A 17,266-nucleotide genomic window follows, 5' to 3' on the forward strand; every position below is an offset into this window, starting at 1 on the left:
CGCAAGCTGCGTGAATGTAGTTAGTTCGGTTGTTTTTTCAATCTCACTTTCTAATCTGGGTTCTACGGACCACGGGACCACGGACGACGACTGCTGCAAGGACTGCTAGCCTTGCGGAGACAGTGGCTATCGCCACGGGGGCGAGTATGCCAACGCCTCTTGTGTATCGGGGGTGCACCCGTAAGGAAAAGAAGGCGTTCATGGACAGTTACCTGGTGTATGTGCGACGCGTCCGGGCTCTCAACGCTGGATCGATTAGCCATGTGTTCCAGATGCCGCTGAGTGCGTGTATTGAACACCGGACGCTAGTGCGCATCTGTATGTATAAACTCAAGAAACGCGAGGATCAAATTTCGGAAGAAGAGTGGAAACACTACTTCCTGGACGCGCGTCACGTCGCAGACAAGAACTACGGGGCCCTCACTCAGGCCATGAAGGCGCTCAAGATGGATACGGAGATCCCAGATGCGGAGTCGCGTGTGGTGAAGCTTGTCTCGGATTTTCATATACTGCTGGATGACCAGGACACGGATGAGTTCCCGATCATTGAGCCCAAACTCTCGGTGGAGTTCTTGTGTGCTGCTGTGGAGCCCTCTGTTCTACGGGTCTCAGTGAATACGGAGCTGAAGAAAGCTGCTAATAAGCGCCTGCGGGTTTCCGTGGCGGCTTTTCTGGATTGGTTAAAACCGCTAGTGGAGTCATTTCTTATGTTTGAGTCGACGCTACTAAAGAGACTAGGAATGCGGGCCCCAAAGTTGGTGGCCAGCCGCCAGTAGGTGGTCAAGGCGGAAACAAAGAAGGGAGCAAGAAAAGGGCTGGTGAACCCCAGAGCCATTCCTTCTCCTGGTGCCAAGACCGCTGCGAGTGGTGCTGCCGGACCTCCGAAACGCGCACGCGGTGGGGCCACTGAGGGTGCGGAGCGCAAGTGCAACAAGTGTGGTGACCCCCCCCCCACACACACACACGCACACACAGCGTTCCTCTGCCCTCAGGTCAATGAGCAAGAGGCACGCGAAATCTACAAGCAGCACCGCAGCGATCACAAGAAGGCAGCAGTTGCAGTGACCACGCCTGGGGGAAACCCGGCGGGTTTGGGGGCGCCTCCCAAAAGAACAAGCCGTCGATCCCTTGCTTAGTCATGCGAGAGGTGGCTGGCGAGGTAACACGGGACACAGGTGCTGACGTAACGATTGTAACTCGACGTTTCGTCGAATCGCTAATGCGCCGTGGCAAATGAGTCGTCTCGCGTAACTTCGACCAGCCGGCAGTGGTGGAGGGTGTCGGCAACGAGGACGTTCGTATACACTCCGAAGTGCAACTGCGACTATCGTTTGAGACCGCCCACGGGCGGCTTACGCTCCACAACGCGCCATGCTGGGTCTGTGACGGTGAACTTCCGACGAGTCAGGGAGATTTCCTTCTGAGTCGTCCGCTGATGGAGCGATTGGGCTACGATCCCCAGATACTGGGGATGAAGCTTGTCGCAAAAGCGCCAGCTACGATATGTCGCTAGACCCCCATGAGGTGCGCAATGGGATTCACAAACGCATTTTCGGTTTCTCTACCCGAGGGCTGGATCGCGCGGTAGCTCCTGAGGAAGCCGCACTTCGCGAGGACGAGGAGAGCACCTATTTCCCGGAAGTCGATGTGAATCAGGACAGGGAGGTAGCCGAAGCAGCCGAATGGAAGGCGCTACAAGATTCGGTCCAGTCTGCGATCGCTACAGGCTGCAGCCCAGAATTTGCGCGCAGACGGGTCAGCTACAGGATCGGTACCGAGATGTGTTTCGTCTGGTCCTCGGCCGAGACCCTCCCGTCGACATGCCACCTTTAAAGGTGACGCTGAAGCCCGATTTCGAGCCAGGGCGGTGCAAGGCGCGGCGCTATCCGGAAGAGCAGCGGCAGTTCATGCGTAGGCATTTCGAGGAACTGGTTCGCGCAGGACTGTGCTACCGGAACCCGCAAAGCAAGTGGTGCTCACCTCCACTCATCGTTCGCAAGCCGGATGTAGATGACTTCCGCATGACCGTCGACGTCCGACGCGTTAATGTACAAATGCAGCGCATCCTGTGGCCGATGCCGATGCTGGAAATCGTGTTGGGCCATCTCCGCGAGGCTGAACGTTTTCGCCCTTGACTTTTTCAAAGGATACTGGCAATTTTTGCTCGACCCCAGCTGCCAAGAGCTATTCTCTTTCCTGACGGATATAGGCGTTTTCACTCCAACGCGAGTGCTGATGGGCGGAACTGACAGCGTGGTCTATTGCCAAGCTACAGACCAGGAGATGTTCGACGAGTTTCTATACAGGGGCCTGTTGATCGGGCTGGACGACCTGCTGGGATATCACAAGACAGAGGTCGGTTTGCTCACCCTGCTGGAAAAGGTGCTGGAGATCTGCGCTCAAAAGGGTCTGAAGCTTAACCCCAAGAAGTGCAAGCTCTTTGCGAAGGAGGTCGTGTGGTGTGGACGTGTGGTGTCTGCGGGAGGAGTCAAGCAGGACCCGCGTCGTGTACAGGCGCTCGTCGATTTGCCGAGCCCTACTACGGGCCAAGAGCTCCAGCAGTTCTTGTGTGCTCTGAATTGGATGCGCACTGCGATTCCGGACTATAACAAGCTCGTTCAGCCACTGATGGATCTGATGGAACATGTGTACACAAAAGCGGGCGCAAGAACGCGTCGGTCTGTCACTCGTGTGGTGCTCAGCGACGCGGGGTAGACACACGACCACGATTCCTGTCTGACGAAGTGCAAACTAGCGCTTTCCAACGCCGTGCAACTGGCGCACCCAGACCCGGCCCAGCGACTATACGTCTTTGCGTATGCTAGTGAGCACCGTTTGGGGCGCTGTGGTGACCCAGGTCCCGCGGGATCAACTGGACCGTCCTCTTGCAGACCAAGACCACGCGCCGTCGATGTTTCTCAGTTGTACATTCTCGGGCGCGGCGATGCGCTGGGCCATCATAGAGATAGAGGCCTTCGAGCTGGTGGAAACGTGCACACGTGCCGATTTCCTCCTCCATCGACCCGGCAGATTTACTCTCTTTACGGATCACCGCAATTTGAACTTTATTGTCTCGCCGCAGTCTGTAGTGTCTTCCGTCTCGAAGTACACAGCCGATAAGCTCGAGCAATGGGTGATTCTGCTGATGGCCTACGACTTAGAGATTACCGACATTGCTGGTGCCGATAATGTCTTGGCTGACCTCTTGTCGCGCTGGGGCAGCCCGACTTGTAGCCCCTCCGAAATCGCCCGTGTTGGATGACCAGTTTTGCTGGCCTACCCTCGCGTCGGTGATCCAAGCGCAGGCCGCAGAGACTCCCAGCCCTGATTTGAATTTAACCCGCGCGGACGATGGTATTTGGCGTACTGCATCCGGCGCTGGCTGGGTATCGGCGCGTGCAACCGATTTGCAGCTTCGTCTCCTGATTGTTGCTCATTTTGGAGCTGCAGGCCACCGTGGATAGGATGTTACCATTCAGGTGATCCAGGCGCGTTTTTGGTGGGAAGGAATCCGGGATGACGTCATGTTCTTCGTAAAGCGCTGTCTTCACTGTGCAAGTGTGGGCGGTGGTCCTCCCATTCCAAGGCCGCTTGGCGAGGCCTTACATGCCGAGAAGCCAAATGAGCTGATTCATTTCGGCTTTCTCTACATAGGCCCGTCTCTCATGGAGTTCACGTACTTGTTGGTCGTGAAAGAGGACGCAACGCACTTCCTGCGACTCTATCCGTGTGTATTTGCCGATGCTGACACCACGTATGACTGTCATATGGACTGGTTTGCTACGTTTGGGGTTGTGCGAACGTGGGTCAGTGACCAGGGGACGCATTTCAAAAAGGAATTGATGCAGCAATTGCAACATGCCCTGGGAGAACATCATCACTTCACTGCGGCTCGGACACCGTGGAGCAACGGCACCGTCGAAGTGGTAATGCGTGAGGCACTGAGATGCTTTCGTGCGCTGTTGTCCGTGTGATGAGGCTCGCTCAGATCTTTCCGGCGAACCCGTCAATAGCCTGCCACCAACGCACTCTATGTCCCACGCACGACCCTTAGTGGATGGGAGAGGGCAGCTGGCTTCAAGGAACCACCGCTTCAACAAGAACTGGCTCGGAGACCATGGGCACACTCTCGGCCGAAGCCCCAGGTCTCAGCTGGGAGGCTCCGCTATTTTGCTGAGACTATTGCGACTCTGAAGCCACGATGACTGAAGTTGACTATGGATTGGCTTGACTCCTGTGAAGTTTGGATTGCGGTCACCACGCTGAGCTCAGACGTCCCGGATAGACACCTGTTGATGGCTGGATGCGCGGCAAACAGAGCCGACCTAGTCTCAGCTAAACTCGCTGCGGCTCGGCTAAGAGTCGGTCAGCTTTGGTGGTGAAGGCGCTGAAGTCTACAAGTCTCAGCTGGAAGAACTGAAGTCCCCGGGTCTTAGCTTGGATTACTGAAACTAGCCGGTCTCATTAGAAATATTAAATTTTGGGGATTGTGTGTCTTCAAAGCCACTGCTGATTGGATTGCATTATACTGATCTTTATCGGCATCAGCCATGCAATATTGAATCTCAGGTAATTCTCCAGTCAAAATATAGTACATGTCAAATACCTCAACTAAAACGTTGTGAATAACTGGACCAGTCACTTGGGACGTAATAAAAATCGCGACTGGATGTAAACTACGAACTAGATCCGAAATTCCCAACACGATTGTTGGATATCCAGATTGGTTTAACTTGTATGTTGTATCGATGTGAAATACGTACTGTTTACCATATCGGAGTCGGTTCAGCATAAACGGCGTAGTAACACCAACCACAAGTGGGTGGCCGTCTGTACCGTCTCCATAAGTTGGCTTTCCAGCTTCAAGTTGATATCCAAATATAAATGGGTCAATTTCATTCATTTCATCGTGATATTTGAATCCTGCAGCCATCGATTCCATGTCTTCGATGAAATCAGTTTCCTTCAAGCGTGTTCGCTTGTAATGACCAATAAATTGCTGGACTTGGCTAAGCTTTGTTGCTGTGCTTCGGTCGGGCACAATTTATCGAGGATGTCGTGTCTAATACGTTTCGGCTTAGCCCGAGAGGAAACAAGCTGGGTCGCAAAACGCTTCATACTCCGTGTCAGCTTCGGCTTTTTCGGAGCCGCAGAGCTGGTATGGTGCATGCCACTGCAAAATACGTCACTCTTGGTTGTTGTAACGGGGTTACACGCACAAGTGGCTGCAAGCCACTTGTAAATTTAACAGATAGGTTATCTGTTAAAAGTTTTAGATACTTCCTCACCTTGGTGTAAGACACACCAATGGATACATTGAAGTGGGCCACCACAATGGGTGGTCCACACCTACCCAAAGATCCTACTGGTAGAAAGCAGCATCTTTCTACCAATCAGAGACATGCATATTAGCGGGGCTCTGACAGCCAGCCGCTGTCAACCCCTTTCATAGATGATAAACGGTTTTTAGCAGATTTTAGAGGAAGATCAATTTACAAGCAATACAGTTCTCATTTTACCTAATCTAAGTCACTTGGAATCCTTTCTTACTTAACTTATATTTGTGTATTCAAATATAATTAACCTAAGTAATTACTAAGTACTTACGCTTCCTCATACACGTTGCGCAACGTGTAAGCTAAAGTAGTAAGTCAAGTTAGACACACTACACCTGGTAGCACTTTGTAGTCCGTCCAACGACCGACTGCTTGACGTTCGTACAGGGTGTACGAACGCGGAGCCGAGAACCACATGAGCACGGAGGTGCCCATGGAGAGCTCCAACACGCCTGCAACGCATGTTGCACGCGCTGACTGCCCCCACCTGTCTGACCCAGAGTGGGAGGCCCTCCAACGACTGTCAACAGTCATTGGAGAAGCGGCGATAGCCACGGTGCTGCGTACGCTATCGCCGACGGAGCAACATGGTGTTGCTCTGGGCTTCATCATGAAGGAGCAGCGTGATGCTGCTTCCTCAGTGACGGCGTCGTCAGGGACGACACCGCGTGCTCAACCATTAAAGTTGAGCGTAAGCAATTACGTGGGAAGAGAGGGCGAGCCTCTCCTCCGATGGCTTGTCGAGCTCGACACAGCCATAGCGGCTCGACGCATCGTCGACCCGCTGTCGAAGGTCGCGTTCGCCATGTCCTGCCTTGGCGGACGCGCAAGGAGTTGGGCGTACGGACGCCGACTGTCCGATCCTACGTGCTTCAGCACGTACGAAGTGTTCAAAGAGGAGCTCAAACAAGCGTTTGAGCCCCCGCAAAACGAGTTCCGGTCGAGGGCGGAGTTCCTCGACCTTCAGCAGGGTAAGCATGACGTCCATGCTTACGCGCAGCGCACGATATTTGATATCAAATATCGTGACTAACCCGATTGACGAGGCGACCAAGGTCGTCACGTTCATGAAAGGACTTAGAGATGGGCCCATGAAGACCTATCTCTTCCGAGAGTACCCGAGTACTCTCGAAGCTGCGATTACTCTTGCCATGCAAGAAGAGTTTAGCCTGCGGCAGGCTAAACGCCATGTAAACGTGCCGAGGCCGCAACCGCCCCCGGTTTGGTAGATTCAGGCGTGTCGAGCAACTTTGTTCGACTACGAAGCCTGCCGAGACTTGACTTCGAGGAGGTAGATGTACCTCGAAGTCTTCTGGAGGTACGACTGGCAACAGGTGCCATCGTAAAGACCGAGAAGCGCGTCGTGAACGTGCGCTTCTCGTACAAACAACGAGTGTTTGTCGAACACTTTATCGTCCTGGACCTGGACGATAAGTTCGACGTGGTAATGGGCATGCCGTGGCTTGCACGGCATGATCCGGTGATAGACTGGAAGAAGCGCACGCTCGTGCGCTTCGGATGCGACAGCGGAACAGAGAGCGATGGCCCTGTTACCGCAGCGCACGCACCAGCAGGTGCGCGCGGCTTACTAGTCGAGACAGCGCTCAATGCTGCTGTCCCGGAGTGCCCAAGAAGTGCGCGAGGGCGCGCACAAGTGAGACCCACGTCGGCAATGCTGCCGACGTCGGAAGAAAACGATGTACTGGTTCCGGGAACCAACACCCACGTTCAAGCGTGTAAGGGACAGTCCCTGACCCGAAGAGGTCAGGTCGACAGCGACGCGTCGGCTCCGGGACCCGACGCACCCTCGGTCATGAGGGGCTCCGCCAATGAATGGCGTCGAGGTGACGAAGGCGTGTCAACTCCGGGAGTTGACGCTGCAAACAGTGCGGACGGTTGCAAACGTACCGCACTGACGCAATTTGCATGCTGTCGTGCAGCCGGGCTGCACGACGAAGCGCCATGCGATCAAGCCGGGCTTGATATCGCGCGCCCGCAGACAGGGTCTGCCGGCGAAGGGACACATTACCGTGCAGCCGGGCTGCACGAAGGAAAATGCGGTCAAGCCGGGCTTGATACCGCGCGCCCGCGGACAGGGTCCGCCGGCGAACAACTGTCCACGGCCGGGCCTGGACCAGAAGAACAACTGTGCGGAGCCGGGCTCCGCACAACAAGAAGACGGCGCAAGCGGAAAACGCTGCGCAAGTCTCGGTCCGGGACCGAGACGCAACAAGAGCAGTCTGCTGGGCAGACTGCGGCGGTGACGCCGAATGTCAAGACGCTAAGCGTCTTGACGCGCACCGATACTGGATTCCAGTATCGTGACATGGAACTCGCTAGTCCTCCGACGACGGCGTCGGAGTTGACTTCGCTTCCAGCCATGAGCTGGAAGCGCTTCACGCGCGACTTGCACGATGGACGCATCGAGCAAGTCTGCGTTCTTTCGGACAGCGAAAGAACGGAGAGCGAGAGCGAAGAGCTGAGGCAGCTCTTCATGGGAAGTACCACTGAGAGTGAAGACACTCTCAGTGCGAAGACGAAGCGAGAGCGCTTCGAGGAACAAGGTTGGGACTCGCTGAAGTCGAGTCCCTATTACGAATTGTTGAGGGAGTACAAAGACGTACTCCCGGAAGAGATTCCTGCGGAGCTTCCGCAGGATAAGGGCATTCAGCACGAGATTGATCTCGTGCCGGGCACGAAGTACTGTGTCACGCGGCAGTGGCCACTGCCGCGAGAGCAAGTGAAAGCGATCGACGACTTCTTTGAAAGTCGTCGCAAAGCAGGACAAGTGCGGGAATCAAAGTCCCCGCACAGTGCTCCGACGTTCTGTGTCAAAAAGCCACAGGGCGGATGGCGCATCGTTCATGCCTACAACAAGCTGAACGATGCGACGGTACCGGCGCAGACGCCGATACCGCGAAAAGATGTTATCATCGATTCAATGGCCGGGAGCACCGTTGACAGTGCTCTCGACTTGCGAGATGGATTTTATCAAATCCTAATGCGTGAGAGCGATATCCCGCTCACGGCAGTGAGCACGCCAAGCGGCATGCTCTGGGAATGGCTAGTAATGCCACAGGGGCTTAAGAATGCCCCTGCGACTTTCAACAGGTGCGTGACGCACTTGTTGCGCTCGGTGCGCGACTTCGCGCCGAGCTACTTCGATGATGTGTTCTTCCACAGCCGGGCTGTGGACGGGAAGACCGACATTGAGATGCACAGGGTGCATCTCCGGAAGCTACTTGAGCTTATGCGAAAGCATAAGCTGTATGCGAACCTGAAGAAGTGTATCTTCGGGGCGAGCGAGATACCCGTCCTCGGGTGTCTCGTAGGGAAAAATGGTGTTCGCCCTGACCCGGAAAAGGTCAGAGTGATCAATGAATGGCCAACGCCTTCAAGTGTCAAGGTACTGAGGCAGTTCCTTGGCTTGGCCACGTACTTGTGCAAGTACGTGGAGGACTATGCGGGCAAGATCCGCCCGCTGTCACAGCTTCTCAAGAAGGAAGCTGTGTGGAATTGGACAACCGATTGCCAAAAGGCATTCGATACAGTCAAGCGGGGCTTGACTGAGGCGCCGATCTTGGCAGTGGCTGACCAAGATCGCCCATTTCACGTAGTGTGTGACGCATCCGATTTCGCGATCGGATGCGCGTTGATGCAGCACGATCACGAGGGCCGTGATCGTGTCGTCTACTACCAATCGCGTCAGCTGAAGCCAGCTGAGCGCAACTATCCGGTGCATGACAAGGAACCCCTTGCCATGAAGTATGCACTCGCAAAGTTCCGAGTGTATCTACTTGGAAGTAGACCGTTTGTGGTCTACACCGACCATGCATCACTGCGCACCGCAGTGAAGTCGCCACACATATCACAAAGAATGGCGAGGTGGCTCTCATTCTTTGCGGAGTATAACTTCCGGGTCGAATACAAACCCGGAAGATTGAATGTAGTGGCCGACGCATTATCACGTCGACCGGACTATGCAGAAGCTGTTGACGTCAATGCCATTGACGTCATGCGATCGAGCAAACCCACATCATCTCTGTTAGATGATGTGAAGGCCGCGTACGCGCACGACGCGGACGCGAAGCTCTTGCTGGCCTATGGCACAGCGCCTTCTGACAAGTCCCGTCAGAAGCTGCCCAAGCACCTTCGAGCGCGTGCACACCGCTTTCGTGTGCACGACGGACTACTGCTTTACAATGCAGTCGACGACAACGCGGATCGCGTTGTCGTGCCAAATGACCATGATCTGCGACTCAGGATCATGTACGAGTATCATGATGCCCCGACTGCGGGACATCTCGGACGTGAGAAGACTTACGTCCTTCTCACGCGCGACTTCTACTAGCATCACCAGTACAAGTGGGTGCGCATGTACGTCCGTGCTTGCTACGTCCGTGCTTGCTACGTCCGTGCTTGCGAGGTATGCCAACGCGTAAAGCCTGCGCCATTCGCGCAGGCTCCTTTACAATCACTACCTTCTCCGTCGGAGTGTTGGAAGTCCATGTCTTTGGACTTCATCTTTGGTCTTGCCCCGGATAGCGGAGGGAATACCGGTGCTGTGGTCTTCGTCGACCGCTTCAGCAAGATGGTGCATCTTACTGCGGTGCCGGCAGAAGTGACCGCGAAGCAGACGGCCCGTCTGTTCGTCGACATGGTGTTCAAACACCATGGCATGCCGGCCGACATCGTGTCGGACAGAAACCCGCGCTTCACAGGGCACCTGTGGCAAGAAGTGTTTGCACTTCTTGGGAGCCAGCTTTCCATGTCGACTGCGGATCATCCGCAGACGGACGGTCAAACCGAGCGCGTGAATCGCGTGCTCGTCGATATGTTGAAGCGCTACGCTCACTCGTTCCAATACTGGAGCGAGTGCTTATCGATGGCAGAGTTTGCCATCAATAACTCAGTGCATGCCTCGACCGGGCATACACTGTTCTACGTGAATGCCATGCGGCATCCACGCCTACCGAGTTTACTCGGAGTGATGGCTCCCACTTTAAGTGGGGGAGGATCTACGACTGCAATACAGCAGCCGCAGAAAACCGCTGACACTTGCACAGTGTCAGCTGCAACAATGGACAAACCAACCAGGTCTGCGCAGGGCGCAGACTCCCCCAACAACAAGGACAAAGATCACGGGTCTGCGCAGGGCGCAGACACCGCAAAGAACCACGCAGAGGCCGGGCCTCTAGCGGAGAGCGAGCTGAATGACTTCAGCTCGGATGCAATCAGTTTCATCACCAAAAGACAAGCCGTAATTCGGTTTGTCCAAGACACAATAGCAGCTTCTGTTGATCAACAGAAGCTGAACGCAGACAATGCGGGCAGAGGCAACACAAATGAATTTAAAGTTGGTTCATTAGTTTTGTTAGCTACACAAAACCTGCCTAGACATGCAGTTTCGGATTTCGGAGCAAGCAAGCTTGCTCCGCGCTTCATCGGGCCGTTCACTGTGTTGGCACGGCACGGCAACGCATACACGCTAGACATACCGTCTAGCATACGCCTCCATCCGACCTTTTACGTCGGACGGCTGAAGCCATACCAGCAGCACGAGCCATCTAGCTCGGCTGACCCGAAGCCTCGGCAGGAGCCGAGGCAGAAGCGGAGGACTTGGCCTCGGCGACGAGCAGCCTCTCCTCCAGCGCGCGGACGCGCTGGAGAAACCCCTTCATCTGGGTCCCCAGCTCGACCTGGATATTCGAGGCGGTCTGCGAGACCGCCGCGACTTGGGCCTTCTGGTTCGCCAGCTCCTGTTTCAGGGCGGCGAACTCAGCGCCCTGCAGACGCTCCACGGCGGTCACCCAGTCGTGGAGAGGCGCATACTGATCAGCCCGGGGCTGATCATACCCGGGGCGTGTTCCCACCCCCGCCACCGCCGATCCGTGACGCCCGCGGCTCAACCCGCTGGTTTGTTGAGCGAATTGTTGACCATAGTATCCCGAAAACGAACCCTCAAGGGGCTCGTTTTCGTATTCGTTGGAGAGGATTTCCACCCCATCAAGATTCATGGGAGCCGCGGAACGTCTTGCTGGAGGACGTTCCGGAAATGGTGAGGGCGTACGAAGAGCAGTACGCGCTGGCGCAGCGGAAGTAGTGCGAGCGCTGCGATCATCGCTAGCGCCCGAACCCTCACGTGCTAAGAACTTAGCACGGAGCTCTTTGAGACTCTCGGGCACACGGAACGACGTGTACCCGTTCAGGTCGCGGTCGCTCAAGCGGACCGCGCCTGGAAAGCACTTCGTGCACTGAAAGCCCTCGGGCACAGCGCACGCCACATTCGCCTCCTCAGCAGCAACATGAAGTTGCTCCAGCTTTCCACGCTTCGAGTACGTCTCGAAGCGATCACGCGCTTGCTTAATCCGATCACGGTAAGCACTCGGTTTCTTGTTGAAGTTTTCAACAAAGGCGTTCCAACTTTGACAAAGTGCCTGCCATTCGGGCACTTTGCTGCGAGAAGATGTCTTCTTGCTTTGAAAAGATCGGAGCTCATGAAAGAGTCCGATGTAGTAATCGCGCCTTTGATGCGTTTCCGCATCAAAGTGCAGCTCGGCAGCCACAGCGTCATCTTTGATGGCGCTGCATACGTACAGCGGCACCTCATTCGGAGGTACCGAGTTCCCATACCGGTCCGCGATCTCGGACGCGGACGGCATCCACGGATCGCGCGCTGCAGCAGCAGCACGCGGAGTACTGAGAGCCCCAGCGGAAGCGAGTGGGGTATCGCTCTCAGTTGGCGAACGCTTCGAGTCTTTGCGCTTTGAGGGCGAGTCCTCCTCGCCCTCCATATCTTCATCGTCGTTGTCGAGGTCGACGACGTCGCCATACTTCGCCTTCTGGCGTTCGAAGTAGTCGTCGATGGAGAGATGACTCCCCACCGACTTTGAAGTCTTCTTCTGAGGCGCGCTCATCGTTGAATGAGCGCGGATTTCTTCTCCAAACGCGGAGAATTGATGAATGGTCAATTCCGAAGATTGACGTGCGGAGACCCCGCGCGTCTAACCTTAAGGGGGGGATGGTGTAACGGGGTTACACGTACAAGTGGCTGCAAGCCACTTGTAAATTTAACAGATAGGTTATCTGTTAAAAGTTTTAGATACTTCCTCACCTTGGTGTAAGACACACCAATGGATACATTGAAGTGGGCCACCACAATGAGTGGTCCACACATACCCAAAGATCCTATTGGTAGAAAGCAGCATCTTTCTACCAATCAGAGTCATGCATATTGGCGGGGCTCTGACAGCCAGCCGCTGTCAACCCTTTCATAGATGATAAACGGTTTTTAGCAGATTTTAGAGGAAGATCAATTTACAAGCAATACAGTTCTCATTTTACCTAATCTAAGTCACTTGGAATCCTTTCTTACTTAACTTATATTTGTGTATTCAAATATAATTAACCTAAGTAATTACTAAGTACTTACGCTTCCTCATACACGTTGCGCAACGTGTAAGCTAAAGTAGTGAGTCAAGTTAGACACACTACAGTTGTAGTTCGGCAAGTTAAAAATTTTGCGCGCCATTTACATTTTTCGCCAGAAAATTCACTGCATGCTACGGACTTGCAGCTCAAAAGCCGATATTCACACTTGTGCAACTCCAAGTTTAAATCACACATTTGACACTTCACAAGGTTGCATTATTCGTGACGTACGACTTGCAGCTATCAATCCACTCATCAAGGCCTTCGCCACTCAGACCAGTCGCTACGTGATGCCAGTCGTACGATCGCTTCGGCGCTGCCTTCTCCATTGCTGCACTTTTGTAAAGTCAGAATATGAATGGTAGCTAGCACCGGCTGTACAACGGTGGCTTTCATATCTGATACAGCATAATTACCAAATATGAGAGGGGACAATAACTGGTTGACGGCCGTCGCCCCGTTGTTCAGTGTGATTACTCTGCTCTTTTTGCGTTGGTCAAACCTTTTATGTGTTTGATCGAGGGTTTGTGTGATTGACTATATTCCTTGTTTGATTTTAAGGTGCTCTCCCAATTATTAATACCGAATTCCCTATGTTATCACTTATCGCATACAGTGCCAATCTAGCCAATGAGAGAGCTATCGGGAAGCAACACCGTGCAACCTATGTTATCGCGTACAAGCGCCCCATCTACCTCTCCCGAGATCATTCTGCCATTTGATGGCTCCGAGACAACCCAAAAGAAGAAAGCGCTTGCCGGGCGGCCTTGGCCACAAGGTGAGAGCAAACACTGTTGCTTCGTTCTCTGCAGCACACAAGCTTGACGTCTCGAGGCCCACAACGATGCTAGGCAGACAATTCTGCATTACTATCCTGACCTGCCTGCAGCCAAGGTCAACAGCTGCAGGACCCTAATTCTGGCATGGCACCGGTCTCAGGCCAAACTCGAAGCATTGTGCACCCAACGCGGAGGTGCCAGTAAGAAAAAAGCTCGCCAGAAAGGTGAGGCCACCATTCTGCCAATGGAGAGAGAGGCCGACCTCGTTCGGTGGGTGAATGACATGCGCGACGAAGGTGTGCCAGTCACGCCGACCATGCTGCGCATTCAAGCGCTAGGTGTAGCTGAGGACGCTGGTATCAAGTCGTTCAAGGCCTCGTGGTGCTGGCAAGCCAATTTCAAAGCGCGTCATCGATTTTTCCCAACATCGAGCATGATGAGGATGTAGTTTGCGAAAATGCCCAAGACGTCGTTGATGCAGTGCTCAGTACGAGATCATTTGATCGAGAAGTTGGTGAGTTTAGCTTAGACGATGACTTCGACGACGCATTTCGCGTTGTATCGCTAAGTGAATATACCACGTGAGCTTCATCACTCTCAATAGAAAGGACGTAGCGTCACTGGCTCTGTAACTACACTTTGGTGTATGGCATAACATAGGGGATTCGGTACTGTATTCGCACTGTTAGGGGCATTTCACCATCTACCGGGTATCCCGGTGGTTTTATTATACTGTATACCTGGTCCCAGTTAAAGATCCAGTCTTTTGACCAGAACATGCCGAACATGGAAAGCGTTCTTTTGAAGGGAATCAACCTCGGCGGAGCAAAGCTGTATCGAGTTCAGAGTGACGGGGATCCGTCAGTTGAAAGCAATAGCACGGAGAGAAATGATGAGGACAGCAGAACAAGGAAGGCTGATGTAGGACTGCAGAGACAGCTTCTTAACGATGGCACGTCAACTAGAACAAGTGAAGGTAAGCAGTACGCTTCTACCAAGCGTATCACCATTAATAGTGGTGACGATGAAGTCTTCCTTAGGATTTCAATGACTACCAAGTAGACGTGTACGAGAAACAACCAAAGTTAGCGAGATGTACAATACCTCAGCTACCACAGTTTGACATTACACCATCAATACCATCAAAATCTGTACTACAGCGGCAGGCAAGTTCTGTATCTGACCGCGGAGTATTTAGCAACTAATACCTACAAGAGGCATTCGAACCATTTCACTGGTTTCTTGGAGTCGCTGAAGACGCCATCGCCGTTTCGGAAGGACATGTCCACGTGGTTGAGCTCCGTCACGTAGCGCCTACTTTTATACGTATTGTCGAAACTTTCTCGGGGGAGCCCCATCGCGCAGCTTGCATACTCGACAATACCGTCGTTTTGAGACGAGTGGTGCGGTAGGATCTCACCTGCGAGCGTGTAGAGGGCTGCCTTGATCGTAACTAAGCCCGCGAAGCTGCTGCTGCACATGACAGCAGACACGTTGGACGCGTAGGCCGCTTGCGCAGCAGCGTAGTCAGAGTTCATGGTCGCTGACGAGAAGGTGGTGCCTTGGTAGGCGAGCGACTTTTGTCCGGTGTTGACAGGGCAGTTGCCAAGCAAGTCCACGATGGTCGAAATGAAGCCGTTTTTGTCGCCGTTGCACGCTTCCTGGATGTAGTTGGAGCCCATGCTCCCTTCCATCGGGGCGCTTGCGGCCACCCAAGATGTCGACGGGTCAATTTTCGCCTTGCCGCGCGCGATAGCACTGGACAGAATGAGGTTGGCCATGGAATGGCCGAAAATGATCGTGTCCTTGATCGTCCCCGTCGCTGGGTCGCTGGTGCTGCTGACTTGCACGATCAAGCCAACCAGACGCTGCTGGAACACGGGATCATACCAGGCATTGTCCTTCGTCGCCAACGTGATATACTGCCTGCTGGAGCAGCACGGGGAGTGGTCACGGATCTCGCCTCCGAAGTAGTCCTTGGGATCATTGTCTGTCAAGCCATAGTCATCGTACGAGCTGAGACCAGCAATGAACACACAAGGACGCTTAGCTCCCTTGCAACCGCACACGTTGTCGGTGATGAGGTTCCATATCTTCTTAAAGGGGTTCCACTGTGCTTTCTCGGCGCGCAGGGCACGGTGGTGGCCCCACTCCGAGACCGATCGAGTCATAAGCGACGGCAGTGACGGAGCGATGCGCTCACCGAATGGGACCTTGTTGCATGAAGCCAGCACACTCGACGACACACGAGGAGCGACGATTTTTGGCGCAGTAGACTCGTACTTGACATTGATGTTCAGGTCGGCACCGAAGATCTGAAAGCCCTCGTCCTTGAACCACGACGAGCTCGAGCGACGCGAGCACAGCACAAAGTCCTCGCCGGCAAACGGGAACATCATCATGGAGCCGCCCGGACACTTCTCGTTCAGGACCTCAGGCTCCAGGTAGTGAGTGGCGGTGGACGCACCTTGAATGGCACTCAGCACACTGGCAATGGGCGGAACCGCGTTCGACGGCAGACACCCGGACTCGACCTCATTTCCTGCTTGACGACGCGTGTAGTACGCAGTGCCGTCTACGAGCGAGTACTCGTGGGTGTGTCCGTCCTGCTCGAACGAGGCCATTCCGTTGTACACCATGCTTTTGTCCCCCGTCGAGGGCTTTGGCGCCGGCGTCGCCACCACGTCGAAAGTGGAGGCGCCGTGGATGTACATGGGCTTGCGCTTCATCTCGAACGTGAGCCGCAGCGCGGGCTGCTCTTGCAGACTGCGCAGAATGCGGTGCTTGGCCACGTGCGCGTGGAAATGGTGCGTGTAGTCGGTGAACTGCGCGACCAGCAGCACGGCGCCGATCGTGGCGATCAGTGCGAGTCGCCACGACGCCCACGGTTTACGCCGTTCATGCTCGAGCTTCTGCGTCAACGCGGCTTCGAGGTCCATGGCAATCGCTTGTCAAAGCGAATTCGAAAGTGAGCGTCGTGTAGACGAGAAGGGGTATTCATGTGTGTATGTGCTGAGCCAACATCCCTACCACGGTTGTGGTACAATTGTAGGGAATCTGCATGGAGGATTTGCCCACTCTAGCGTTGACTATGGCTGCAGACGTCGGAGCAAAGTCGTCTGGCACCGCGGAGAGCGATTCGGGGAGCGGGTACCGGGCTGTGCTCGAGGCTTTTCGCACACTGAAGCTACATGTACCGTAAACCACGTGTTCATTGCAACGCTCGTAAAAGTTCCCGACCTACATATGTATAGAATTTTTTTGGCAAATTCTGTGTTTTTACCGCGTAAAAACTAAACCTGAATAGTCATCGCATAATTTGCAGATTTGAAGAAATGCTTAGCCATTTACATACAACTATTAAGATAAAGACGTTGTGTCACCCCCATATATCCGATCTCGGCACCGTTTTGCCGAAAACCTGACAGTTTTTCCGTAGCCCTGCGTTGCGGTGAACCCGTACGGCGTTGGTAGTAAATAGTGCTCGATCGTCAAGTTGACGAACTCTGGGATTCTGCTCACACATCGTGAGTTTGTGAGTCAGGTGTGGCCAACGTTCCAGGCCCATGACAGCCTTGAGGCGATAGGGAGCTGCGGCTCACATGCGGCAACGAGGAATGCGCGTGCTAGGATTGCAAAGAGAGAGATTCACGGGATTCTGGTCACCACGAAAGAATTGGTATCTCGTGCTCTATAATGTTGACTCCAGTCCGTAAAACA

General features: G+C 54.1%; 4 protein-coding genes across 4 annotated transcripts; 3 read left to right on the top strand and 1 right to left on the bottom strand.

Moving 5' to 3' along the window:
* Positions 1 to 320: 320 nt before the first annotated feature.
* Positions 321 to 776, top strand: IUM83_17045 (uncharacterized protein; the record flags this gene model as incomplete). Its single annotated transcript, XM_067941971.1, has 1 exon — positions 321 to 776. The coding sequence occupies one exon, from the start codon at positions 321 to 323 to the stop codon at positions 774 to 776; it is 456 nt and encodes a 151-aa protein (XP_067792535.1).
* Positions 777 to 1,820: 1,044 nt separating this feature from the next.
* On the top strand, positions 1,821 to 2,135 carry IUM83_17046 (DNA binding protein; the record flags this gene model as incomplete). The annotated part of the gene is made up of 1 exon (XM_067941972.1): positions 1,821 to 2,135. One exon carries the CDS (start codon positions 1,821 to 1,823, stop codon positions 2,133 to 2,135), a length of 315 nt encoding a protein of 104 aa, XP_067792504.1.
* Positions 2,136 to 2,235: 100 nt separating this feature from the next.
* IUM83_17047 (uncharacterized protein) lies at positions 2,236 to 2,715 on the top strand (the record flags this gene model as incomplete). Its single annotated transcript, XM_067941973.1, has 1 exon — positions 2,236 to 2,715. One exon carries the CDS (start codon positions 2,236 to 2,238, stop codon positions 2,713 to 2,715), a length of 480 nt encoding a protein of 159 aa, XP_067792542.1.
* A 12,039-nt stretch (positions 2,716 to 14,754) lies between these two features.
* On the bottom strand, positions 14,755 to 16,485 carry IUM83_17048 (RxLR-like protein; the record flags this gene model as incomplete). The annotated part of the gene is made up of 1 exon (XM_067941974.1): positions 14,755 to 16,485. The coding sequence occupies one exon, from the start codon at positions 16,483 to 16,485 to the stop codon at positions 14,755 to 14,757; it is 1,731 nt and encodes a 576-aa protein (XP_067792537.1).
* Between the last annotated feature and the right edge of the window lie 781 nt (positions 16,486 to 17,266).

Source organism: Phytophthora cinnamomi (assembly GCF_018691715.1).
Source record: "Phytophthora cinnamomi strain GKB4 chromosome Unknown Contig34, whole genome shotgun sequence".
Lineage (NCBI taxonomy): Eukaryota > Oomycota > Peronosporomycetes > Peronosporales > Peronosporaceae > Phytophthora > Phytophthora cinnamomi.